The sequence below is a fragment of the Euphorbia lathyris genome, chromosome 10 (genome assembly GCF_963576675.1).
Source record: "Euphorbia lathyris chromosome 10, ddEupLath1.1, whole genome shotgun sequence".
Taxonomy (NCBI): domain Eukaryota; kingdom Viridiplantae; phylum Streptophyta; class Magnoliopsida; order Malpighiales; family Euphorbiaceae; genus Euphorbia; species Euphorbia lathyris.
The window spans coordinates 34597193-34621790 of NC_088919.1; the positions used below are offsets into that span (position 1 = coordinate 34597193).

The 24598-nt window shown below is 35.9% G+C and overlaps 4 protein-coding genes across 9 annotated transcripts; 2 read left to right on the plus strand and 2 right to left on the minus strand.

The window, feature by feature from the left end:
- The first annotated feature begins 409 nt into the window (after positions 1-409).
- Positions 410-5144, plus strand: LOC136207966 (squamosa promoter-binding-like protein 9). The gene is made up of 3 exons (XM_065998824.1): positions 410-1306; positions 4023-4162; positions 4249-5144. The coding sequence occupies exons 1-3, from the start codon at positions 945-947 to the stop codon at positions 4863-4865; spliced, it is 1119 nt and encodes a 372-aa protein (XP_065854896.1). The 5' UTR covers positions 410-944; the 3' UTR covers positions 4866-5144.
- An 864-nt stretch (positions 5145-6008) lies between these two features.
- Positions 6009-10414, minus strand: LOC136207979 (uncharacterized). The gene is made up of 4 exons (XM_065998838.1): positions 10256-10414; positions 9195-9731; positions 6742-6807; positions 6009-6591 (listed from the first exon to the last, which is right to left on the minus strand). The coding sequence occupies exons 1-4, from the start codon at positions 10379-10381 to the stop codon at positions 6532-6534; spliced, it is 789 nt and encodes a 262-aa protein (XP_065854910.1). The 5' UTR covers positions 10382-10414; the 3' UTR covers positions 6009-6531.
- A 177-nt stretch (positions 10415-10591) lies between these two features.
- On the plus strand, positions 10592-16475 carry LOC136209200 (protein STRUBBELIG-RECEPTOR FAMILY 2). 5 transcript variants are annotated; one of them, XR_010677427.1, is made up of 18 exons: positions 10635-10913; positions 10996-11126; positions 11694-11826; positions 11916-11987; positions 12076-12141; positions 12251-12322; positions 12407-12478; positions 12745-12816; positions 12904-12969; positions 13072-13137; positions 13228-13508; positions 13764-14038; positions 14129-14394; positions 14495-14642; positions 14749-14888; positions 14986-15142; positions 15246-15609; positions 16145-16475. XR_010677427.1 is itself a non-coding variant. In XM_066000601.1 (17 exons), exons 2-17 carry the CDS (start codon positions 11036-11038, stop codon positions 15429-15431), a joined length of 2163 nt encoding a protein of 720 aa, XP_065856673.1. In that variant the 5' UTR covers positions 10592-10693; positions 10996-11035; the 3' UTR covers positions 15432-16025. The 5 variants fall into 5 exon arrangements, 4 of the variants coding, with proteins under 4 accessions (XP_065856673.1, XP_065856672.1, XP_065856674.1 ...); XM_066000601.1 differs by lacking the exon at positions 16145-16475 and having other exon boundaries at positions 10592-10693; positions 15246-16025; XM_066000600.1 differs by lacking the exon at positions 16145-16475 and having other exon boundaries at positions 15246-16025.
- Positions 16476-17157: 682 nt separating this feature from the next.
- On the minus strand, positions 17158-24109 carry LOC136209118 (CDK5RAP3-like protein). Of its 2 annotated transcripts, none has more exons than XM_066000498.1 (10): positions 23962-24109; positions 23729-23863; positions 22391-22485; positions 22206-22300; positions 21961-22096; positions 21711-21860; positions 20455-21018; positions 20135-20244; positions 18362-18494; positions 17158-17554 (listed from the first exon to the last, which is right to left on the minus strand). In XM_066000498.1, exons 1-10 carry the CDS (start codon positions 24020-24022, stop codon positions 17423-17425), a joined length of 1611 nt encoding a protein of 536 aa, XP_065856570.1. In that variant the 5' UTR covers positions 24023-24109; the 3' UTR covers positions 17158-17422. The 2 variants fall into 2 exon arrangements, with proteins under 2 accessions (XP_065856570.1, XP_065856569.1); XM_066000497.1 differs by having other exon boundaries at positions 20135-20343.
- Between the last annotated feature and the right edge of the window lie 489 nt (positions 24110-24598).

A 24598-nucleotide genomic window follows, 5' to 3' on the forward strand; every position in this document is an offset into this window, starting at 1 on the left:
ACTTTTAATTATAACTTCTATATGGAGAGCATGAGTTGTATTGGTATTGGTATTTGTAGTTAAAGCGTATGGACGGAAAATCAAAATTTGCAAAGAAAGTGGTCTTAGATCTGATGTTGTATGAGATAGGGAATATAAAATAAAATAAAAAATTGAGGGCAATTTTTTTAAAAAAAAATACTTAACATTTGCTCAAAGAGAGTATGGTTTAGTTTAATTGTAGAGAAAACACGGAAAGGAAATGGTGAAGACTTGAATTCAATCATGACATTTCCAAATCAAGGAACCTATATTGTACTTTTGAGTATGTTCCATATCAAACTCAGAATGAGGGAGGGGTCTTTATGACATTTCACACCATAATCAAATTCTCCATTGATATCCCCACCCAGACCACAGTGACTCTCTTTCTCTCTGGACAACACAACACAACACAACACAGTCGACGAGAAATGAGGAAGATAGCAAACAAACTAGAAAACAACAAACCCCATGAAAAAAAACTGAAACTGAAACAGAAAAAAGAAAAGGTCTCTACAAAACGACACTTGGGGTATAGTTTTTTGGCCATGAATCATCAGTTCCTGTAATGAGAAAAAAGAGGAAAGTTAAAACCTTTTTAATTTCTCCTCAAACTTCCATTCTTTCTTTTCCCCTCTGTATCATTAATTATTATACTTACTTTCGATAGACAGGTAAAGGAAGCGTCTTTCTTTCTTTCTTTCTTTCTTGGTTCAGTCACTCAGTTCACTGCCATGCCCCAGTGTCAGGTGTCTCCTTTTAGCTACTTTTTTCCCCTTTCTCTCAACACACCTAAATAAACACTCATCTCTCCATTTCTCTACCTATTGTTTACAATCTCTAACACAAAGCAAGGTTTTTTTCTCTCTTAGTCCTTGTCAATGACCCACAATACCACCATTTATGAACTGTAAGTACCACTTATGGAAATGGGTTCAGGCTCTTTCACTGAGTCAGGTCACTCCAATGCCTCTTCTTCTTCATCTCCACCTTCTGACTCTATAAATGGCTTGAAATTTGGGCGAAAGATCTATTTTGAGAATGCAGGAGGGGCTGTTGTTGCTCCATCATCCGGGTCATCATCATCATCATCCGGGTCTGGAAGGAAAGGTCATGGTCATGGTGGACACCAGCAACCTCCGAGGTGCCAAGTTGAAGGCTGTAGAGTGGATCTGACTGATGCTAAGGCTTACTATTCTAGGCACAAAGTTTGTGGCATGCACTCTAAGTCTTCCACTGTCATTGTTGCTGGTTTGGAGCAAAGATTTTGCCAACAATGCAGTAGGTCAGTCACTTGGACATGTTTATTTGCACTGCACTAATGTTATGTTGCCAAAGTTTTAATCTTCTTCTTTGGGGAGGTGGGAATTTATAGTTCTTGGGTTTGGTTGTGGATTTATTATAGTTCTTCTGGGTTGATTTTGGTTTGCTGAGCTGAGTATGTGGTTAATTAAGGCTGTAATTAAATAAGGAAGAAAGTGAGGTAGCTTTCAATGTCTTTTGGGGTTATATTCTTTGTCATAGTAGATAGTACTTTGTGAGTTTGTTGTTGCCTGTTTTGATAGGCTTCTTTTCTAACTCTCTTTACCATATTTTGTTTTAATCGTTGATTAATGGGATTTGGAGTTATTAATGCTAACAAATTAGGTAAAACAAAAAGGTTCTTAATAAGATCGGAGTGGATATGTCTGGTTCTAGTTTTTTTAGGTTGGAATGCATCTTTTGTGCTTTATTGTTAGTATTCAGTTCAGTGATTCATATTTCATTGGAATGTTATGATTTAAGGCATATATGTACCATTGAAAATCTGAATTCTTATTTGGTTTTTTTTTTTGGTCCGAGTAATGAAGTCCTTCAATTTTTGTTAGTGACAAAGTGTGTGTGTTAGTTTCTCTGTGTCTTTGTGTATATGCTCATGTTTTGACTTAGCCTTCCATAACCTCCCTAATCCAAATCCAGTGAAAATCCATCTTGATAGTATATCAAATTTTGATCAGTTGGGGCTATTATTTTCTGTTTGCTCCTTGTGATTTCTCATTTTAATTTGGGTAAAGAAATTCTGTTAGTCAAAAGTTAAATTTTATACAAACTGACAAGTAGTTGACACTATAATGTATTTTTTTCAAATAGAAGGACTGACTAGTTAAATATGCAAAAAGTTACGGACCAATAAATTATCAACCCTTTTAATTTCTTAATTTACATTTTTTTTCTAAAATTGGCAGAAATTCTTTCTACTTTTATATTGTTTTGGAAAAATAAAAAAGGCTTTTGTATTAATATAGGTAGTAACTATTTATATCAGTTAGAAAGAGTAATATTTGATGTCAGACATCTTATCTTTGTCCATCAAGAGCCACTTGACTCTCTGGTTGTAAATATAACATGTTAGTCCCACCTGAACCTGAAAGTTGAAACATCTCACTGTCATAAGTTTAATCATTTCCCTGTCTTTAGAAGTTTCTGATAATCATCCACACTTATAGAATTCTTTTTTCTTTAATCATTAAATTTGCTTCAAACATTTGGGATACTTCTGATTATTTTTTACTTACTCACATGCAATTAATTTTAATCGTATATAAAGGCATAGAAAAGAAGTGTCTTGTACTCAGTACTTTTGTTTGTTTAGTTCAAGGGAATCATATATTTACATATCTAATAGGCTGTATTTGTACTATGACTTATGTTACTCAACCACAAATTAAAACCAATGTGTTAAACGATTATTTAAGAAATGCAGAACATTTTTGGATTAACACCAAACCTTGACAGTTTTGGACTCATCTATGATGTGTAGGACCTTGTATTTCTGGTGGCTGTATGTGGTGGTCCAGAATTTCAACCAAGAAGTCATATTCTTTGGCCTTTTCTTTGCTACTCTGGTTTTGTATGCCACAATTCTAATTGACCTCTTTTGCTAATTTGTGTTTGAACACCAAAGAGAACTTGCATGGTTCATAAATGTGATTTTCACATTGACTGTAATTTACTTATTTGTTGATATACTTTCTCGGTCGGTGCAATCATGGATGAATGGCTGCAGTTACAGCCTTCTACTTTATACCATGTAGGGGCAATGATACAACAAGGTAGAAAGGTTTAATTTTGGCATCAATATGAGGTGGATCAGCAATATGTTTATCTGCACACACTTTCATGTTTCATTTAGATGTAACAGAACAAAGTATTTCGTGATGGTTATTTCTCTGGTCTGAAGTTTGATGAAGGTTGTGAGATGTGTAATGGAACCTTGGCGTTTTATTTTCTTAAACCATGGCATCTCTCATCATCTATAAGATTATATTCGAGTCCTTTCAGTAAATATGAAAAGGAATCTAGTCAAAATTGTCATATTGGAATTTCTGTTGTTGCAACTTTGTCACATTCAACAGACTACACATATATATTTGAGCACATAAATGATCCAAGTGGCAGTTCTGTAGCTACTTGAACAAAATGGCTGCTCTCACTTGGTCTCGTCTTCATAATGGTGTATGCCTAAACTCAGTAGCATCATCATTATCATTTTATCATTATCATCGTTCTTTTTTCATCTTCAGAATGTTTAATTAAAATGATTTTTCGTTAGTGGTTAACATGGATTGCCTCCGTAACCGCTGGTTGCTACTGATGTTTGCTTCTTCTAACATGTTGGAAACTTTTTTTTCTCCGTAAACTCCACTATTATCTTCTTTGATGAGCATCTGACATGATATCAAAGTGTCTGTAGCGAATATAAGCAGTTGATCGGTTAGAAGTGTGAATATAAGAGCTGCTTTGTAATAATATAAAATGTCTGTCTTACTATTATTGGTGTTTGCTTTTTGTTTGTGTCTATAAGATTGCAATGAAAATGAAAGGGGTCCTTGAACTATCTTATTGCCAATCACCATGGATCACAACTCGATTCCCCATTTGTTTTTGTTGTGCTGCCTGTTCATTTGTAATCAATGCAACTCTATGGAGTGCTAACAAATTGTCTGCTAACAACTAATCAGGTTTCATCAGCTTCCTGAATTTGACCAAGAAAAACGAAGTTGCCGCAGACGACTGGCTGGCCACAATGAGCGAAGGAGGAAGCCACCAGCAGGATCAATGCTTTCATCTCGCTATAGCCGACTCTCTTCAACAATTTTTGGTGATACTTTACTTGTGAAACATTTTCAAAGATGATTTTGTTTTTGGTACGTAATATGACAATCTTATTGGTCCATTTAACGACAGATAACAGCAGCAGAACTGGAGGTTTCCTTGTGGACTTTAGTGCTTACTCAAGGCAAAACGGGAGAGACGCATGGGCAACTGCAAGGTTGTCTGCGCGTGAACCCGTTAATCAACCCACAGTCACAGGAAGGTCTGTTCCTAGTCCTTGGCTGAGTAGCACTCAGAATCCTCCGTCCAACCTATACCTGCAAGGTTCTTCTAGTGGGACTGATTTTTCCAGTTCCGGAATTCCTTCGGGAGAATGCTTCACAGGTGTCAGCATTGCTGACTCAACCTGTGCTCTCTCTCTTCTGTCAAATCAACCATGGGGCTCAAGAAACCAAGCATCCGGGCTTGGGATGAGGGACTTGGCTAATACCCAAGAAGCACCTATGGCACAATCAACACCTCATCACGCTGCAGATGTGAATCAATATCCAAACCACAACTGGGGTTTCAAGAGCAATAGTGGAGCTAGTAGCAGTTCGCACGAGATGTGCCCTGATCTTGGTCTGGGTCAAATCGCACATTTCTCTAATGAGCTCGAGTTGTCTCATCAGAATACAAGGCAGCACATGGAACTTGATCACTCCAGGGCCTATGACTCTTCTACTCAGCACATGCACTGGTCTCTCTGAGCAAGTCTATGTTGTCTTGTTGTTATGCAAGTCTTCAGGTTGTTTAGTAACTTTGAATAATGATTTGGAACATCCATAAAAGGCTGGTGATCTTATGCCTTAGACCAAACCGACTCTTTTGGCACTTCGTGTGAACTTTATTGTGACTTTAGGGATAACCCCCTGTACCAATAAGTTATTTTGCTACTGTTGAACTACAAGTGCCTAGAATGATATTTATTTGTAATGGGATTGCCTCGAGAAAATCTATATAAATTGGGCAAGCAAGCCCTTTAAACATCCTTTAGTTGTAGAAGCACTTGATGATGGGCTTGGGATTAGGTTTTGTTTGCAAAATGTTATACCATAGCAAGTTCAACATAGAAGAATGTGGTGCATTCTTAATTTTACTTCAAAGCAGCGTTGCAGTCGTAGTATGTAACTGACTCTCACTGGATGTCTTGACTTGATGAAGTATTATTCTATCAGATAAATTATCAAAATCTTACGGATCAACCTTGAACATTGTAATAGACCATGCAATATTATAGGAATACATGAGATGCCACGGAAAAGCCTACGTTGCCTACGTTGATGTATTTTAACTTGTTACAAATACACATATATACATAGAAGAAGAGGGTACCCATACCTACAAGACCCTATATTATTACACTCCCCTCAAGGTGGAGTATGAATTTTAATCATGTCGAGCTTACTACAAATAAGAGTCTTAAATACAATACAACTAAAACACAATACAATTAAAAAACAGATTAAACAAATATCAGAAGGAGAGGCCAAGAGCGCAATAATCACTGTCAACCCACACAAAAAATCCAAACACTAATCCAAGTTGCACAGACCATACATGAAGGTCGGAATGCCAAGGAAACATTGGAACACCAAAAGCCGCTGTAAACGGTGCTGCCACGCACTGGGAGATTTGTTACCGGAATTTGCAAATCAGGCGGTCAACAGAAGAGGAAGCCCGCGAGAGGGGTGGTGAGACTAATTGAGACTTGGAACACTAGGTCCAAACAGTCTACTCACAAGGCATACGACCAGTAATGCTGAAAGAAACAGCTCAAAAATACAAACCCACAAATTCTGCTCACAAGGTTGAATATAAATTTTGGAATATCAATCCAGAAACCCAAAACAGAAGCCAAAACCAGGCTCTGATACCATGTAATACACTAGGAATACATAGATACCATCTAGAGAAGAGCCTACATTGATATATTTTAACTTGTTACAAATACACATATATACATAAAAGGAGAGGAGACCCATATCTAGCAAACCCATACCATGCTTATATTATTACAAACATTAACTTTTGCAATTAGTATTGTCAAAAATAACTAACTAGTGCTTGAACACATTGTACAAAATTCTAGAAATTAAACTGGTGAAAATCTCCATTTCTGAGCATGTAATAGCACTATAAACTGTCATGAGGTTTACCAAAGAATTGATACACAACTAAATAGGTGTATATGACTGACTCATGACATTTCTGCTCTTGTATGAATATCCCCTCCACACAACACAACTGAAATGCTGAAATTTCCGACCAATAAAAAAATGGGCGAATTGGTACCGAGTTTATCTACAACATAGGGGTCTAACTCTCAAATCTTGTGAGAATTTTGCTCCTCTTCTTCAGACGGTAGACTGTAGTCTAGTGGTCATCTTCATCAGTTCCAGGGCAATTGGATAAAAGTGATTCCATAGTTTCATACTGAAATAAGTAGCAAGTATAGTGTCATTCACCAGCGTTTCTAATTTGCAGTTATTGACAAGGGTGTGTGCATGAAAGCAAATGTGCATTTCTGTCAAAAAAAAGTGAAAATTTTCAAATTCAACTACAATGTTTGGGTGTTTGAATTACCTGAAATCCACAAAAAAGACAGTATCTATGCTCATCTCTCAGTTTCATCAATATTTCTTGCAAATCCTGCATTCGCAAGTTCATTATCCATTAGAGTTACTTTGTTTAGTCAATGATCACAAACGATGCTGTATGTATTCATTGAAAGTTGTAATGAAATAAAGCATATTTAGTGTTTGCCGAACCTATTTATGTGTCCCTTTATATATCACTTAAAATTTGACTACATGTCCTCTTACTGTAGCTTTGCATGACTTCTTAAGAATTTAATTTACGAATATTTTTCATAATCCCAAATATGAACATTAAAAGTCAGAGAGCCAATGTGCGCATATAGTAATCTATAAGTGTCATGAAACTGTTTTAACCAAAAGCTCAAGCTGATAGTTAAAGGTCCACTTCATATTAATAGCTGACACACCCCCACACGCGAAAGCACACTTGGGCTTGAAGCGTGACAACACAGGCCCATATTACCATGTCCTGCAAATAACTCAACAAATGGGGCTGCCAGGAATCGAACCCTGGACCACTTGGTCACACTGGCTCTTTTAGCTAAGACGGTTCCATGACATGGTATCAGAGCTAGTGTGACCAAGTGGTCCAGGGTTCGATTCCTGGTAGCCCCATTTGTTGAGTTATTTGCAGGACATGGTAATATGGGCCTGTGTTGTCACGCTTCAAGCCCAAGTGTGTTTTCGCGTGTGGGGGTGTGTCAGCTATTAATATGAAGTGGACCTTTAACCATCAGCTTGAGCTTTTAGCTAAAACGGTTCCATGACAATAAGAAATAGTACAAAAAACATGAATCATTTATGCTCAAATTGAGAATAGAATTGCACTATACTCAAGTTCCCCCTTAGAGAATCAGGAAAAAGGGGAAAACATATGAAGAATGACCCACCTAAAGAAAAGCGGTCAAATTTTCAATTAAAACATGTGCATATCATCCTTTTCATTTACGTAGATTTACAAATAATAACAAGAAAAGAAAAGCAGTCCTATCTTTTGTAGGAGGATTTTTTATTTAAGAAAAGGAAATCTTTTCTTGATTAAACCATTACTTAAAGAGGCCAATTGCCAAAAAATATCTTAAGCTCACATTCTTTTCGGGGTTTTTTTTATCAATTTTAGCACAAAAGAAAAATTGAAATTACCAATTCATTTCAACTTCAGTAAAAAGAAAATATTTCATCATAAATAATTGGGTAAATAATTTATTAGTTCTCAGTTTGTGCATATTACACTTGGGAAGCTACCAAAATCAAAGCTAACTAAGAAGCAGAAAGAAGTTTCTCCAAGAAAAGCTAAAAAGGAAAAGCAAGTCAACAAAGAGAAAAGAATCATGTTCTATGGAAACCAATTAAAGCAAATGTGACCTTTTTATACCAAAGCTCCATTTCCTTTTCAATTTCAAATTCTTAAAAAGAAGGCTATCAATCACTAATATAATCCTAGTTATTCCAATTTTCCCCCTAATGATAACAAGATTCAAAAAGAAAAATAGCATATCAAAATGATAGCAAAGGAATACTGAATTATGATTACCACCATCATAGGCAAGGAAAAAACCAATAAAAAATCGAGACTCCATATTGTTTGTAACATTACTGTACTATATCCTCACTCTTTTCCGCTCATTAAATTTTCAGTTACAATTCGTAGCATGTATTTACATTCTACATATGTATTGAACACGTGATAATATGAGAATCTATGAATTTGCATATAGTATATAATATATATGTATATGTGAATAACAAAACAAATTCTAATAATCATGTGGATATTTATTTCACAAAAGCTAATAATATTTTAAATAAAATAGTTCTTTTATTATAATAATGTTAATTAGTAATAGTAATTTAATTGTAATAGCCATAGGTCACACATTATTTTACATTGCTTCAACTGGATAACTTTTAAATATTTCTTTGTGCAACTGCTATCAAAATGAAGACGAAAGCAAGCAGATATTTCAAAAGTTTTTTTCATGAGATATGTGGATTCTCTCTAATGAGCCCTTTCGATTTTTATTCTAAGAAAGGAGAACAGACAAGCATACCTAAGCAAAGAACCATTCCCCTACCCTGATACGGAACTAGAAAGCCTAACGGCAGAATAACGTCAACACTAAGTGAAGTAAAACAATTCATCCCCAAACACTAAAACAGTACTCAAATCTAATTACCAACTCAAGATCATAAAAAAGGCATCTAAAATAAAAGTTTAGCAGACAGTCCACAGCAATTTTATAACATTCAACTATGCAGAACACTGAAATCCTCAACTAACAACATGATGTTAATACCAAGTCGTACTTAAAATCAGTGCAATGTTGCAAGCACAACAATTTGGATACACTCTTCAATGGATTTCAATTCCATGTACTGTATAAAGACAACAGCTAACCAACTTCTAAAATTTGAGAAGAAATAATTTTGAGAACATACCTCTTCTGATATCACTTCTTCCTCCTCCTCCTCCTCCTGTTCACCCTCCTCTTCATCACTTTTTTCTGTCTCCACAACTTCTCTGTTCTCCAATTGGTCAAGGGCTGCTTTTGCTTTTCTGAAATTTACCACAACCCTCTTACTCCGCCATTGTGACTTCTTCCTAGAGCCAAAGTCCTCCATCAAAGCCGCTTCATTCCTTCTATTGATCTCAGCTTCAAGCTCCTCTCTCTTTCTCTTCTCCTTGTGCGGATCCTCCCTTCCAATCCCAACTCGACTCCGACGAATCTGAATTCCCACTGGCTCAGCTCTCCCAGAACCCTCCTTACCAAGAGCTGCACCAGGGGTGTAACCCATTTGCTTTAACAACTTGAACCCAATGTTAGATTGTGGAATTGGAGCCTCTATGTTTGTTAAGGTTTGTTCATCCTCCTCCTGTTGTTTCCTCTCTCTTTCAAGTCTACGCTGTTCTTGCCAGCTGATGCTTTTAGACTTCTTCTTGGATGATTGAACAGCTGAAGCTATGTTGCTCGAAATCTGCACAAATGATGATGATCACTCTGCCTCAACAGCTAAAAACAAAGAAGTGACTTGAAGATTAGATACAAGAGTCCCATAGTCTGCTCTTGTGTACTCTGAATCAGAAACAGAGACCCCACCCCTAAATCAATGGTGTCTGTGCAATACGTAAAATCCCACACACATTTGTATACAGTTACATTATGACATATGTCAAGTTATCAATAGCATCTAAAACTAACTATACACTAGAAGTCTAGACGACAATTCATTTCAATTCCATTAATTTTCGCACCAGTTTTTCTCCCATAAATGAAGCGTCTACTATCTAGAATGTAAATCAAATTTGCGTTAGGGTTTTGTTACTGAAGAACCAAATGCACACAGTAACACACACAAATTCTCATATCTAATTAACACTAACATGCAACCATTAAGTTTTTCTAAAGGAGAAATAAATCATAAAGACGTAAATGCAACTTAATCAGATAGTAGCAAAAAGTTCTTGAGGATTATAAGAGGAGCTCTGAGCCCAGACTGACCTTTTTGGCGGCAGAGGATTTAGAAGGGTTAGAGGTTTCAGACGGAAGGAATATAGAAAGGTCTCCCATGTAATCTTCGTCGTCTTTTCCTTCATTTTCAGTTTGATTCTTCCGTGGTTCCGCCATTACTAAAAACTGGGAGGCTTAGGAGGAGCGAAAGAGAGCAGAAAACTCAAGAGAGCGATAAATGGGCCCCATATTGGGCAAACAATGAGCCCAAGCCCAAACTCAGTCCATAAGAACTTAACATTAACTTATTCGCGCCACATGTATTAACGACCATAACGGTTTTATGCTGACGTGGAAGCCAGCTGATGCGGTTACATAAACCACGTGATCGCCGTCAAAGATCAGTCTCTCTCTCCTCTGTAACAAAAACGTTTCCAGTCCTCCTCCTCTCTCTCCCAGTGCCTGAACAGAGTTTTTTGTCTTCACAAGGTACTTCAAAACCCTACTCTTCTTGCATTTCCCTTACACTTTCTCTCTTCTCGTTTGCTTTCTAGAAACACGAAGGAAAATGAAAGAAAACTACTAGCTCCTACTTAACTTTGTCTTCGATGCATATTAATTAGTATTGCTACCACAAAACTGTACCGCTGTCGATTTTCTTTGTCTTTCTTTCTTTTTTTCTCGGCAGCCAAACAGGGAAGTTCTTGAGGTAAACGCGGTGTATCTTTATATCTTTGGCCAGCAAATTAAACTATCCTTTTAAACCAACACTGTTAGCTATTTTTTGCTAGGAAGAAGACCTGAAATCAAGTTTGGCTCTCCAAGTTACTAATGGCTAAACAGATACTAGCTCGGTATACTGTAATCATAGTCTCAGTGATTCTGTTTACGCAGGCTTCAGCATTAACTGATCTTTATGATGGTAACTGAAATTGATTCTCTTCTTCTCTCGTGATTATGAAGTATTCTTGCTTAATTTCTTATAATTTGCGTATCGATGATGATAAGTCATAAATATTAAGTTTGAATATCCTCGTTTAAGATACTCTGGTTCAGAAAAAAAAAAGTTCAGAAGGAAATTTTTTATTCTTACATATGATCTTTGATTTACTGGAAAAAAGAAGAGTACAAATCAAGATTAATCCAATTTTATTTTCTACTTTCTCTTAACAAACAAATAGAAGGCGATATACCGAGGTTTTTCTTTCCTTTTTTCTTCTTGTATGCTCAAGCGGTAAAAGGCCGAGGAAGAAATGGCCGGAAAATAACTGAATCGTGTTTGGTGTCCTATTATCTTGTAAATCATATATAACGCATGCGTGTCAACAGTCGGTAGTTTTAATTAGAATATTAAATATGAGGACACTTGAATATAACTATGGCCATAAATCGATTATCTGTTTTTGTTTTATTTGCGAACAGTTGTTGAAATTTCAGCGGGATTTTTGAAAAAAAAAATAGTGATATGCTTGTCCTTCAACTGGTGCAGTGATGGCCCTGGAAAATATGTTCATATCCCTGAATAAGACCCCACAGCTTAAGGGGTGGAGATCGGATGGAGGAGATCCCTGCCAGGAGTTATGGACTGGAGTCTCATGTGCTGGATCATCTCTATTATACCTGTACTTTCAATCACTTCAACTTTAATATACCTCGCCAATTTGATTGTTCATCATACCAATTTTATCTTTTTTTAATCTTTGATATTCAGTAAACTTCAGGGACTCAATCTCAGCGGGACCCTAGGAACCCAGCTTCATTATCTCCACAATTTGAAGCACCTGTAAGTGTTTTTTCTGGCTTAGATTCTGTTATCACATCATAACTATCTATCTCTGCTTATCTATTTAATATGGTTTCCCCCCTTATAGTGATGTTAGCTCCAACAATCTCATTGGTGAAATTCCATACGGCCTACCCCCTAATGTCACTCACATGTATGTTCATATATATGGTCAAATTCTTTGTATGTTACCTTCCATTTACTGGCATTATCCAGATCTCTCAAATTCATGGATCCTTTTGTTTTATCATTTGGCTATGCAGCAATTTAGCTCACAACAAATTCAGCCAAAACATACCTCATTCTCTATCAAACTTGAAAGCCCTCCGCCATTTGTACGTTGCTCTCTGCTGTCTATTTTTCTGGTTCCAATGAATGATTTTAGCTAAGTCAGTAATTCTTCGATTGTTCTTCTCCAGGAATCTAAGCCACAATCTGTTGTCAGGACCTATTGGCAATGTCTTCACCGGCCTAAAGAATCTAAAGGAGATGTATGTTTCTTCACCCTTTAGGGTTTTATGCAAAAGCAGACATGAGCTATAAGGGCTGAGAGCTAGGTTCCTTTTGTAAAATCGTAGTTTTAATAATTAGATTGCATCTTCATCAAAATGTTGCATTTTAGTAATACAAATCTTGGCGGTGTCAAATGTCACATATTGGGATTACAATATTCATTATATAAATTGCATTCTTTCTCTTTAGAGACTTTGTATTGCTACTTTTGTTTCCTGATGGAAATCTCACCATGCTATTGCAGGGATCTGTCATACAATGAATTTACTGGAGATTTACCACCTTCTTTTGAAACTCTGAAAAACCTTTCTAGACTGTGAGCTTATTGCAACTTCCATTAATCGCATGTCGTCTCATTTCATATGTCAAATGGCTTTTATTGTTTCTTCTACTACATCTGCAGGTTCTTGCAGAACAACCAATTCACTGGTTCTGTTGTTTACCTTTCTCAACTATCCTTGATTGACCTGTAGGTTTCTCCATTTCTGTATTTTGTTTCTTTGTTAGTGTTTAAATAATCAGACAATTATCACCTTTTGATCTTTTTCTCAATCATTTTATCTGTTCCCAGGAACATTCAATCTAATCATTTCAGTGGTGTTATTCCAATTCAATTTCAGTCAATTCCAAATTTGTGGTCGGTAGCCAAGAATTTTTAACTGCTGTTAGTTCTTATTTGCCTGAACTAACTAATAATTGTTATTTTTATGGTTAACCCTTATACTAGGATTGATGGGAATAACTTCCATATAGCAGTCAACTATCCGCCCTGGAATTTTCCTCCAAATGTGTCCATTGCCAAAAACTTCAGTGGCCCCCCAGTAACAGAATCAAGTGCCATTGGGAAATATCCTAACACTAAGGCAGCTGCACAAAAGAAGAAAAAGTTAGGGCCTGGAGGCATAGCTTGTACGGTAGGTGCAGTGACTCTTGCAGTAACTTGTGCAGCAATTTTTATTGTGATGCGTGTGAAGCGAATCCATGACTATCCGGGCACTAGAACCAGAGGTGAGAATCCTGAACGCAAACTCAAGGCATTAAAATGACTAAAGATGTTGATTTTCAATCTATATTTTTCCCTTTGAGAATCATTTATTTAAATCATGAATGAAGTTGTGCTGTTTATTTAAAATGCATTGGTTCAAAAGTTATATATTGTTTAACCGCACCATCAATGCACAGTTGATCTTCTGCAGCATCAATTGTTCCTTACTTTTCTTTATGAATAATTTATGACAACTTATTGTCTTCCTATCTTGATAGAAGATTCTTCAGCAGCATTTGATGCAAGCCCACAGCTGTTGCCAATCAAATCTCCACCTATTCTGGCCCTAAGCCATGCACCTTTTACTCGCCAAACAAGAACTGAGAAGATGTCCAGAAGAAAGAGCTTCGTTAAAAAATACCAAGCTCCAGCGAGTGCCAAAATTTACACGGTGGCAGAGCTACGATCAGCGACAAACAGTTTCAGTGAAGAAAATCTTCTTGGAAAGGGATCGCTTGGTTCTGTTTACAAAGCTGAGTTCCCCGACGGTCAAGTATATATACATTTGAACTTGCTGATTGCCTTTTTAACTTCTGATATCAAATAAAGTCACGAGAATTCTTTCTCTTCATCTCTGATCCAGGTATCGGCCGTGAGAAATATCAGCATGGTGTCACTGTCCTTCCAGGAAGAAGAACAATTCTTGGATGTGATATGGACTGCTTCTCGACTGAGGCACCCGAACATTGTAACACTTCTTGGCTACTGTGTGGAACATGGACAGCATCTCCTTGTTTATGAGTATATCAAAAGTTGCACTCTTGATGATGTTCTGCACGGTGAAGCATACAAACCATTACCATGGACTACTCGTCTCAATATTTCACTAGGCATTGCTCGCTCCCTTGAGTAAGTATCGAACTTGTTAACTTTGAGTTCAGCTTAAAGGGTTGCAGGTTCTCCCTTCCCATTAATTGAAGTGTTTGTTTTTAAAAATTAATTTTTTCAGCTACTTGCATTCCACTTTCTCCCCACCTATTACTCACGGCAACATAAAGGCTGCTAACATCTTACTTGATGAAGAATTTAAGCCTCGTCTTTGTGACTGTGGGATTTCAATTTTGAGGCCACTAACAAGCAACAGTATCAAGCTAAAGGTAACTTCTTAATGGTTAGTCTCATTTCTGGTTTAATGTAGATATTGGAGGCAGGGAATGGAAAAAGATTTACCTACTAATATTGACATTGTAATGTTATAAACAGGCATCTGAAATTGCTATAGGTGACACTGGCTACATTGCACCTGAACATGGCGAGCCAGGAACAGATAACACAAAGACTGATATATATGCTTATGGGGTCTTGCTTTTGGAGCTATTAACAGGAAGGAGACCTTTTGATAGGTAAGGCTCATGCTTTCCTAATGTTAATATCTTGTTTTTTAGGTACAGCTTATATACCATTTATGTCTTGAATTTGAGCATCTGTATTTTAACACAGCTCACGATCTAGAGATGAGCAATCACTGGTGAAATGGGCTTCATCTCGGCTTCATGATAGTGCATATTTGTCACAGATGGTTGATCCAAGCATCAGAAGAAGTCTCTCCCCTAAGGTTCTCTCTCGATTTGCAGATGTGGTCTCGCTTTGTATTCAGGTACTGCTTAACATAAACTATGTATCAGAGTAAAAACGTTGAAATCATTTATGTTCATGTCGTCAACTCTGAACTTTTATTCTTTTTATCTTAATGTGAGCAGCCTGAGATGTTATTCCGACCACCTATGTCTGAAATTATAGAATCTCTGTCACCGCTGCTGCAAAAGTTCACCTATGCTAGAACCAGTGGTATAGATATTGTTGAAGCTGAACCAACTGACAAGTCTTACCACACAACTCCTTCTTGCATGATAAGCTCTCCTACGGTGAGCTTTAAGTCCACCTGAATTCTGATAGCGGAAGCCACATATTCATACACGTCGAACTAATACGCAAGGAAGATTTTTAACTTTGTACGGGAAGAGTCCGTGTCTCTTAGCTAATGGATGGACTGCAACATTCTGAGAATCTTAAGTTTTGTGTGCTTCTACTGCAAATTTTGTGTGTTCCTTATTCTTTGCTACGGTATTTCAACAGAAACACCTTTTTTGCTTAGTTTCATTCTACTGTGTAATATAGCTTAGAAATTTAAGTTCCTTGTGAGTCGGTCAATGTTGAAAGAAGTTCCTTCCTTGAGAACTCAAAACTGTTTGGGATATGACAAAAAATTACATGAAGAAAACGCCACAGGAAGTTGTACTTCTCAGAAAATATCCGCTTTGATGTAGCTATCTGAGCCTCAATATAAATGAACTGAGGCGCTTATGAGCGCTCAATGTTCCGCTCAATAAAAGCTCGATGGTATTTAGCTCGATTTACAAACGAGCTGAACTTGAGTATAGCGAAATCCGGCTCGAAAACTCATGAGCAGGCTCGATTGTAGATTCATGAACAAGCTCAATTATAATTCCATGAACACGTTTGGTTCGATTTTTTTTTTTTTTTTTTTTTTTTGAATGTAAAAAAAATGTAGTTTTATGTAAATTTTAATTTTGTTGGTTTCAAAACTATATAGTTGTATTAAAAAAATTCAAATAGACATAATTAATGAGTTATTCAGGAACGAAGTGCATGAACAGAATTAACGAACAGCTCACGAACAAGATGTTGAGCTCGAACGCGTCAATTTTCTAACAAACCGAGCATGATCAGGCCAAAGCTCAACTCAATTACAATCCAAGCAGCTCACGAATAAGATGTTGAGCTTGAGCTCATCAATTTTCTAATGAGCCGAGCATTAACAGACTAAAACTCGACTCCATTACAACCTACATTTAGCTATGGAGCTTTTGCTTTATCAAGATATGTTTTTAACTATCATCATTATTAGGCTCAATCATTAACTCAAGGGTAAATAATTTATTAGTTCTCTAGTTTTTACTTAACACACTCTTTAGTCCCCCTATTTTGAAAAACACATTTTAAGGTCCCTATCTTTTACTAATATTAACCATGTGGTCCTTTTATCTATTTAAAAGCTAAAATACAACGGTTACAAGTCTAAAAAAACTAGACAAAAGGACCAAAGAGCTAATATTGGCAAAAGATAGGGACCTTAAAATGTGTTTTTCAAAATATGAGGACTAAACAGTGTGTTAGGTAAAAATTAGGGAACTAATAAATTATTTACCCTTAACTCAAACATTCTATGTGAAATATTTGCAACCATGTGTAGTATGCACTCAAATATGGCTTAATACATAATTAAGCCTAAACTTGTCACTTTTCTTTTTGCCATTTGATATCCTGAACTTATACTCAACACATCTAAACTTGTCAACTAGGAACATTCGGGACTCTTATTTACTGATTTGGAAATCAGACTTCAAAGTTGACATGATACTGCCAAATCAAACTTTCACCTTCAAATGTTTCATGCCATGTCAGCAAATAAAGATAATGGAAGTCTAAAATGACAAGGTGTATGCTAAGTCCAGTATAAGTTGATTGTCAAACAACAAAAAGTGACAAGTGTACACATGTGTATTATGCCCCATGGTTAATAGCAGTAATATCTCATCAGGTTTTCTGATCAGTACACTGTTTTCCTCCCAACATACAGTAGAAAACCCATGAAATGAAACGTACAAAATAAAAGGTACTTAATCGAGATCATATGAGAAAGTAGTGCCAATAACAGGCACACTACAAGATCTTTTGATGTTGAGAAGTTCTAAGTTAAATAGGAGAACTTCGGTAGGTATCCTAATTTTTTATCCTATGGACTTCAGCTTACAGTAACAGTACGTAACACAATGATGAATGTTTAACAGAAAAAATTATCCTACCATATCATCCTGATAGTGACATCCTTGGCACAAGAAAAAGTTTCAGGAGTTTAGGCACTAACACCGCTGTTCAGTAAGGTATTTATTTCACCAATTATATTAACAGGTCTTCCGTTGAACATGGATGAAAGCGTACTCTCGCAAAGACTCTTCAACTCCCTGGTTTTCCGAAGGGCTGCCTCCTGCGATCGTAATAACATTTCTCAACAAATCTTTCTTGAACTTCATTATAATAATGCACCCATGTTTCTCTCCACATTCAAAGTGCATATAATACTTTTAAGAATGTGAAACAAGCACCAAAGATATGTATGAATTCGAGTAGACGCAAAGTGATTCACAATGGATTGTTATGAGTAAACAAATATAATCAGACAAAAGAAAAGGAGCAGATGAAAAATTAATCCATGGAATGTCTCTTCATTCAGCAATTTAAAAAACACAACACCATAAGTTAACTCATGTAGTAATATACCACTCCCAGTAAAATCTCCAATCTCAGCTAAGCACATACTGATGCTTACTCTTGAAAGTTTAGAATGTGGTACACACAAATCATTGGAAATCATTTATCATTCAGGCAAAATGGAGAGTTCTTTTTCCGCTCAACCGCTATTGCGGGGCATACTAGCTATTTTTCCCCTTCATTCTTAGGATGAATGAACTGCAAAGTTTTATCATTCACAAGATTTTGGTCTCTTCTCAAAAACAACATTGTTTGATGGGGAATTAAAAATCAAAATTCTGATTTGTGTCAGAGGGAAAATCCATCAAGTTTAATTTTCAGCTCCATTTCCACTTTAATTCTATATTTAGTATTGACAAAAGATGTCTTTGTCAGAATAGAAAGAGGGGGCAACAGAACAAGGGAATAGAAGGTTCAAAAGTAGACATTATCAAACATAAGCAGGCATCATAAGAGCAGAGAAACCTGACAAATTGACAAATAACAAAAGAGTCCCCTAATACAAATATAAAAAGAAATTCACCTGCTTTGGCCATGACGATGATAATGAATTGTGAAGCTCCATGCGTTTAGCAACTAAGTTCTTCGACCCCTCTTTTAACTTCAATTCATGGTGTTTCTTTTCCTCCAATGAATTTACCAGCCTATCCAGAAATCTGGTATTAAGGCAGAAATTTTTGAAGTTAGCCATGCAACTGACCATAATTACAGTAGAAACCAATATGACAAAAGAGAATGAAGCCAAACAATTGAAGATGAAATCTGAAGCATCATGCCACCTCCATCACAAAAAACAATATTAACTAAATTCGCCTCAGCTGAACCTCAATCAAAAATTTAGTGCGAAACAAGGACTACAACTCAGTACACAGCAGATAATTTTCTGTGCGCATTGGTCCTATATTTTTTGCCTGCCACCATAGTTGTTAAAGCGCGCCTCGAGCAAGGCTCAAGGTCTTGAGCCTTGAACCTTAAAATTGAGGCGCTGTATAAGGCTCTCGCCTTGGACCCTGGAGCCTGGTGCGCCTCGCAGTTTTACCTAGGGTTTTTTTTTACAGCTTTTTTTTTTAAATACCTGTTTTATTAATCTCAACCACTAATCTAACTTAAATAAGATTAATCTTAACTCTTAATTTAAATAAGAATATGAAGCGTCCCAGTCATAATTAAATATATAAAGAATAGAGAAAGATTAGGAGAAAAAGTCACGTTAAGTATATGGAGAGGACCATATTAATTTGGAGCATGATCTTGATGATGATGATGATTATTATTATTATTTTTTGTTGTGTTCTTTTTGATTGACAATGAATGGTTATTTGTTCCCTGGTAAAAGGGCTGATAGGAAGAAATTGCAGGAAACAGAGAAGAGAGAGATTCTAAGAGAGAAGAAGGTTAATCATTCAAATCATAAACGTAATCAATACAACCAGGCAACTTATAACCGTTGCGCAATAGAAGAAAAGTAAAACAGAATTGCTAGCTGGCTGGCACGTGTCCACACAGTTACATAAAAGACAAATAACTAAAACGCTGCTAAGAGCAAATAAAACGCAGAACAGATTTCTCACATAACATTATTAATTTAGCAGCATTAGTTATAGTTAGGCACTTTAGGTTAAGAAGTTAAGTATACGTGTCTTTATGAAGTATGAACTTAATTTGGTGTTTTTTTGCATTTATGATTTAGTATTTTTTTTTATGTGGTTTTGTTTTGTTTGCATGGTCATAAGTGTTTTTTTTTTATGCTTTAACTAGTAAAAGAGTATATATTTTTATTTTATTTTATGCGCCTCATGTTTCTAAGGCGCGCGCCTCATGTTTCTAAGGCGCGCGCCTCATGTTTCTAAGGCGCGCGCCTCATGTTTCTAAGGCGCGCGCCTCGCCTTGAGCCTAGGCTCCAGGACCCCATTGGCGCCTTAGTGCGCCTTTAACAACTATGCCTGCCACTGTGATCCAATTTCACATCTTTGAAATTGTAAAATGCAAACAAAGCTAATAATTAAGCTCTCTTTCAGGTCAAACAGATAATTGTCTAATTAGTACAACCAAGTTGACCAATCAATATCAACTAACAAAAGTTTTAAGATTCTTAAACACCTAAGGCCATATAGTTTGTTAATAGGATGCTGAATTATAAATCTTTCTGAACTTAAAAAGAAAGCACACATGACCCATTTCCTGTTACATTCTATCCACATTTACAAGAAGGAAGATAAATTCTTTTAGAACATTTATGCATAAAAAAAACGTAAAATTGCAAGAGATAAAACAAATGTAAATTGTATGGTAGCACCTCTTGGAGTTGAGAATCATGATAAGGTCTCGGGTTTTCCGATTCGTCAGCAAGGAAATGACCAAGAAAATAGCAGACAACATTTTCTCAATGGCATCAGGAGTGTACTGCTGCAATACCAATGGAGCAACTGACTGAACTTGATGTTGTAAGGATAAAGTCTCCTCATTTCTCAACTCGGCCAATCGTTGGTTAAGAAATGATTTAATCTAATACAAACATTCAAATTTAAAATAAAAGTACCAAACAAGAACAATAACAAGAAAACAATAATAGTGCATAAAGCAACAGGTATTGAAATGCAATAAATAAGGCTATACCTCATACAAGTCATCAAGAAGTTTGTTCCTGTACTCAGTATCCAGAAGTTGGCTCCTTCCTTCCTTCACTTCTGGGTTGTGAATTAAAGAATCTGGAACAGATGTTTTCTTTTCAAGGCTAATATTAGGCAAATTATCATCAATTACATCAACTTGAGGAGTTTCGACGCTGATATCCCAAGATATCTGTGATACAGACATTTCAGGATTCAAGTTGTCTTCTCCTTGATGTGATGGATTTTGATCAGATTCTAACACTCCATTTTGTGATGGATTCAGCAAGATGTCACTGACATCCACCATCTCATAAGGGCCCAATCCATTTCCACTGTCATCGGTTTCCTCCGCAACACCAATGTCCCAGTCGATCTGAGCGTTATCAACAGATATATCCCAGTCAATATTATCTGCAGCAACATCCAAGTCCACCCTCACATTGCTTGAATCATCAAAGCTCAATTGAGCATTTTCAGCATTAACAACCTCTGGTACAGCAGAAATATTCAAAGAGGGAGGATTTTCACGAATCTCTTTCAAGGTCAGCAACACTGTCTGTGAAGGTTTCTGCAATCATAGTTACAAGCTGAATTAATTTTTGAAATAGATCCGTATACTCAACCTTCATCTGCATAATTAGGGCATAACTCCATGTTTTTCCCCTTCAAACTCTATAATGTAGTTCTCAAATTAATTTGGTGCAGTTCAATTAGTAACTTTGGTCATTAACAATAAATGCCACATTAAACAAATTTCGATGGTGTGATCATAGTTTCAAAGTCACTGAAGATAAATAACTGCCACACTAATCAAGGAAATTGGAGCCAGTTAATACCATGAAACATTCAAAGCAGGGCCAATGGACATCTACAGAACACAATAAATTCATAAATAATTAAAACAAGAAATTGATTTTCAACAATACTTTTGAGTACAAAAGCCTTGTATGCAAAATCAACATGTTTTATAAATAAATAAATAACATAACATAAATTCAGATGGCAATCTGTTTGGGATTATGAGACGACTCAGTACAGTTCCCCGGTAAGTGTAACTATAAGGCGTGAATTCACTAATAATTCATCATTAAAATCCTTGATTGTGAAAAGCTTATTTTCATGGATCGCATTAGTAATACTTATAAAGTCCAGGAAAAGAAATCTGAATTTGTGCTGTATAATATGAATATAATGCGTGCTTCAACAGAATTATATTTACTTTGAATAAAAAAGGGGGGAAAATAAATGCTTTCAGCTTACATCCTTTTCCGTGTGAACATCTTTAACAAAATTGGAATAGTACTCTATTGCCTGCAACATAGAGTCACTATTTATAACTTCTAGAATCTGGCTAAAAATGCTTGGAAGCGATATTGCAGTCTCTATAAGTTCAGATCTAACATTGTTTCCCTGCAGAAATAGATATAATTAGTAATTTCCAAATCGTATTATGAAGGAGATGGGCCATCTTTACTAATTACAACTACCAGTAGCATGAGCAAGATCGAACCTGTAACCCAAGTTCTTGACAAGCCTCAATATATTTAGCCAATGAAAGAGATGCGCTTCTTTTTATATCAGCTTCTTTTCGTTCTAGTTCAGCTAATTGTTGCTGAATCTTTTGCACCTGCTTTTTCTGATATGGTCTTCATCATTGAAAGAAAGAAAAAACTGTCAAAAATCAAAATTTGCACAGCAAAAGTATTATATTATATTTTTAAAGTAGAAGTCAGCAATTGGGAAATACATACTTACATCTCATAATTTACATTTTGAATTATTACTAGTGCAGCCTCACCTAGATAGATATAGTCTTTCTCAAAAGACTGCACAATTGCCTCCCAAGCACCCTACAAAAGAAAAAGAAAATTTTAAACAGCCATCAAATAAATCAAATCAAGAGAGCACAGAAAGACAGACATAAGAGATGAAAGTCTTACAGCAGCACCTGATAGCCGGCCAAATATATTCCGGCTTTCTGGAGTTTTTTTCATAAGAATATCATAAATCTTCTTCGCCTCCAGGTAGCCTATCTCTGAAAATTGTATAGAATTGATCAAACACCATAAAATTTTCAGAAAAAAACAAAGAACATTACAACTTCATATTTAAAAAGTTTAAAAAGAAAATCATGTACATGGACCATAACATGGATTCCAGAATAAGTGCCTCTTTGGTTTCAAAGATAGATGAAGCCAACACTTACAATGCAGATCAATATTAGTCTTTGACAATGAGCTGCAAGAAAAACCACATGTATCCTACGCAATATGCTCCTAATGCACAATTCAACTCAATCAATTACATATGAATGAGTTCCACACAGAAAAAAGTAAATCAGAACTTAAATGATGAATCAGTTCTAGTAGGTGAACAAATTACCATGACTAAATTGATCATGCTTTCATTATGTTGATCAGCTTTAAGAATTAAGAGAGATATAAATTAACCTTCTTTCGATAATTTAAATATGCTGTACAAATTTAGTTTACTTTGTCCATCAAATGATTAGGACTAATTCCCCCACATCACTAACGTCTGATGCATTTGAAGCTAAGCTCGGGGATTTTGTGGGGTTATGGGTGGAGAAGGGGATGTCTTTGGAGCAATAGATATCATATGTTCAATTGTAGAAGTTGAATTCTCCAAAAGTAAGGAAAAAGTGTCATTAGTTCATATTGTGAGCTTCAACAGTTTTCTTGTTGAGCATAATCTATTCATCCCTTCTTTATCATCCACAAACTAATCAACAGCCCTTTCAATTTGTTCACATAAAGCATCCTGCATTCCAAACCTAGCACAATAGTATCTATTAGAATTTTTATTGAAAAGTACAATCGGAAAAGGCCCAATTCAACAATTCAAGACTTCATTGATATAATTGCATGTGAGAGTCATCATCAGTTCAACATCCAGTCCTTCCCCTAACTATATTTCTAAGAAACTGTTGATGCATAATAACGCGCAAAATCTGACTATTCTTCTAACTCAATCTCTCTCAACAAAGAGACAGAGACCGAGGAATTCAAGTAAGCTCCCACTGTAACAAATACATACTAAGTTACTAACAAGAAACATTTCACAGTAACTGGAGAATATACCACCTTTTACACAAGCTAACATAATCTCACAGTGACTTTATCAGCCATAGACCTATCTAAGTATCTGATTTCCATCAAGAAACATACTAAGTTCCGAGTTCTTCAATAACAAGGTAAACAAAAATGAAATTATCCAAAAGGAAAGACAAATTGATAATAAAACAATAAGAAAGGAACCTTCAGGGTCCAGGGTTTGAAAGAAGGGATCGATATCCTTGGGCAAAGAAGAGAATTCCTTGGAAATTCGAGCTCTTATGGCGGCAATTCGTTTTCTCCAATCGGCGGGTATACGCTTTCGATCAACCAACCACTCTTCCAATCCAAAAAAATTGACAAACCAAAGTCAAAAAAAAAAAAATATCCACGAAAATGAAACTTGTATGAGTGCAAATTGAAGAGAGACGATGAACCTCCTAGACGGGAGAATGTAATGTCAATGGGAAGATTACGAACATCCTCTTCACTCTGCATTTTTCTTCAGCTCCTACAGACAGACTGAGAGTACAGATTTTCTGCGTTTTTGTCAATTCGTTTTTTTCCTTTTATGACATTTTTCAATCGGATCCATATGTGTCATCAGATTAGCACATTTATAAAAGCTAAAAAAAAAAAAAAAAAAAACTATCGTATTTAATATATGTTGGATAATAAAAAATTTAAAATTTAAATATTTTTTTCGGAAAAATATAAAAATAAATCTTGTGGTTAGCCAATTTGTAAAGATAATCCACGTGGTTTAAAAGTTTGCAAAAATTATTATCGTGACTATTTACCTCAAAAGAAAGTGATTTGGGGCAATTAAAAAGACTAATTTTACAAATTAATTAAAATACAAGGTTTGACTTTGCAAATTAACTAAACCACAAGTATTGTTTAATTGGCTCATATATTTTTTAACTGTAAATTTCATAAAGCACAAAATCTCTGTTTGTAAATTTTTAAACCACGAATCTGTCTTTGCAAATCAATCAAACCAGAAAGTTTATTTTTATATTTTTCCTCATTTTCCCCTTAAACATTTGTTCTTGAGTTCAAAGGTTAATGGAG

What these genes read in the sequence shown, in the direction of transcription:
- LOC136207966 (XM_065998824.1), top strand. Translation starts at nt 945, where the DNA reads ATGGAAATGGGTTCAGGCTCTTTCACTGAGTCAGGTCACTCCAATGCC. An exon ending in TTTTGCCAACAATGCAGTAG is followed by an intron (nt 1,307 to 4,022) that starts GTCAGTCACTTG and finishes ACAACTAATCAG; the next exon opens with GTTTCATCAGCTTCCTGAAT. An exon ending in ACTCTCTTCAACAATTTTTG is followed by an intron (nt 4,163 to 4,248) that starts GTGATACTTTAC and finishes ATTTAACGACAG; the next exon opens with ATAACAGCAGCAGAACTGGA.
- LOC136207979 (XM_065998838.1), bottom strand. Translation starts at nt 10,381, where the DNA reads ATGGCGGAACCACGGAAGAATCAAACTGAAAATGAAGGAAAAGACGAC. An exon ending in AATCCTCTGCCGCCAAAAAG is followed by an intron (nt 9,732 to 10,255) that starts GTCAGTCTGGGC and finishes TCATTTGTGCAG; the next exon opens with ATTTCGAGCAACATAGCTTC. An exon ending in AAGAAGTGATATCAGAAGAG is followed by an intron (nt 6,808 to 9,194) that starts GTATGTTCTCAA and finishes TTGCGAATGCAG; the next exon opens with GATTTGCAAGAAATATTGAT.
- LOC136209200 (XM_066000601.1), top strand. Translation starts at nt 11,036, where the DNA reads ATGGCTAAACAGATACTAGCTCGGTATACTGTAATCATAGTCTCAGTG. An exon ending in CAACTATCCTTGATTGACCT is followed by an intron (nt 12,970 to 13,071) that starts GTAGGTTTCTCC and finishes ATCTGTTCCCAG; the next exon opens with GAACATTCAATCTAATCATT. An exon ending in GGCATTGCTCGCTCCCTTGA is followed by an intron (nt 14,395 to 14,494) that starts GTAAGTATCGAA and finishes TAATTTTTTCAG; the next exon opens with CTACTTGCATTCCACTTTCT.
- LOC136209118 (XM_066000497.1), bottom strand. Translation starts at nt 24,022, where the DNA reads ATGCAGAGTGAAGAGGATGTTCGTAATCTTCCCATTGACATTACATTC. An exon ending in TCAAACCCTGGACCCTGAAG is followed by an intron (nt 22,486 to 23,728) that starts GTTCCTTTCTTA and finishes TACAATTTTCAG; the next exon opens with AGATAGGCTACCTGGAGGCG. An exon ending in GTCAAGAACTTGGGTTACAG is followed by an intron (nt 21,861 to 21,960) that starts GTTCGATCTTGC and finishes CTATTTCTGCAG; the next exon opens with GGAAACAATGTTAGATCTGA.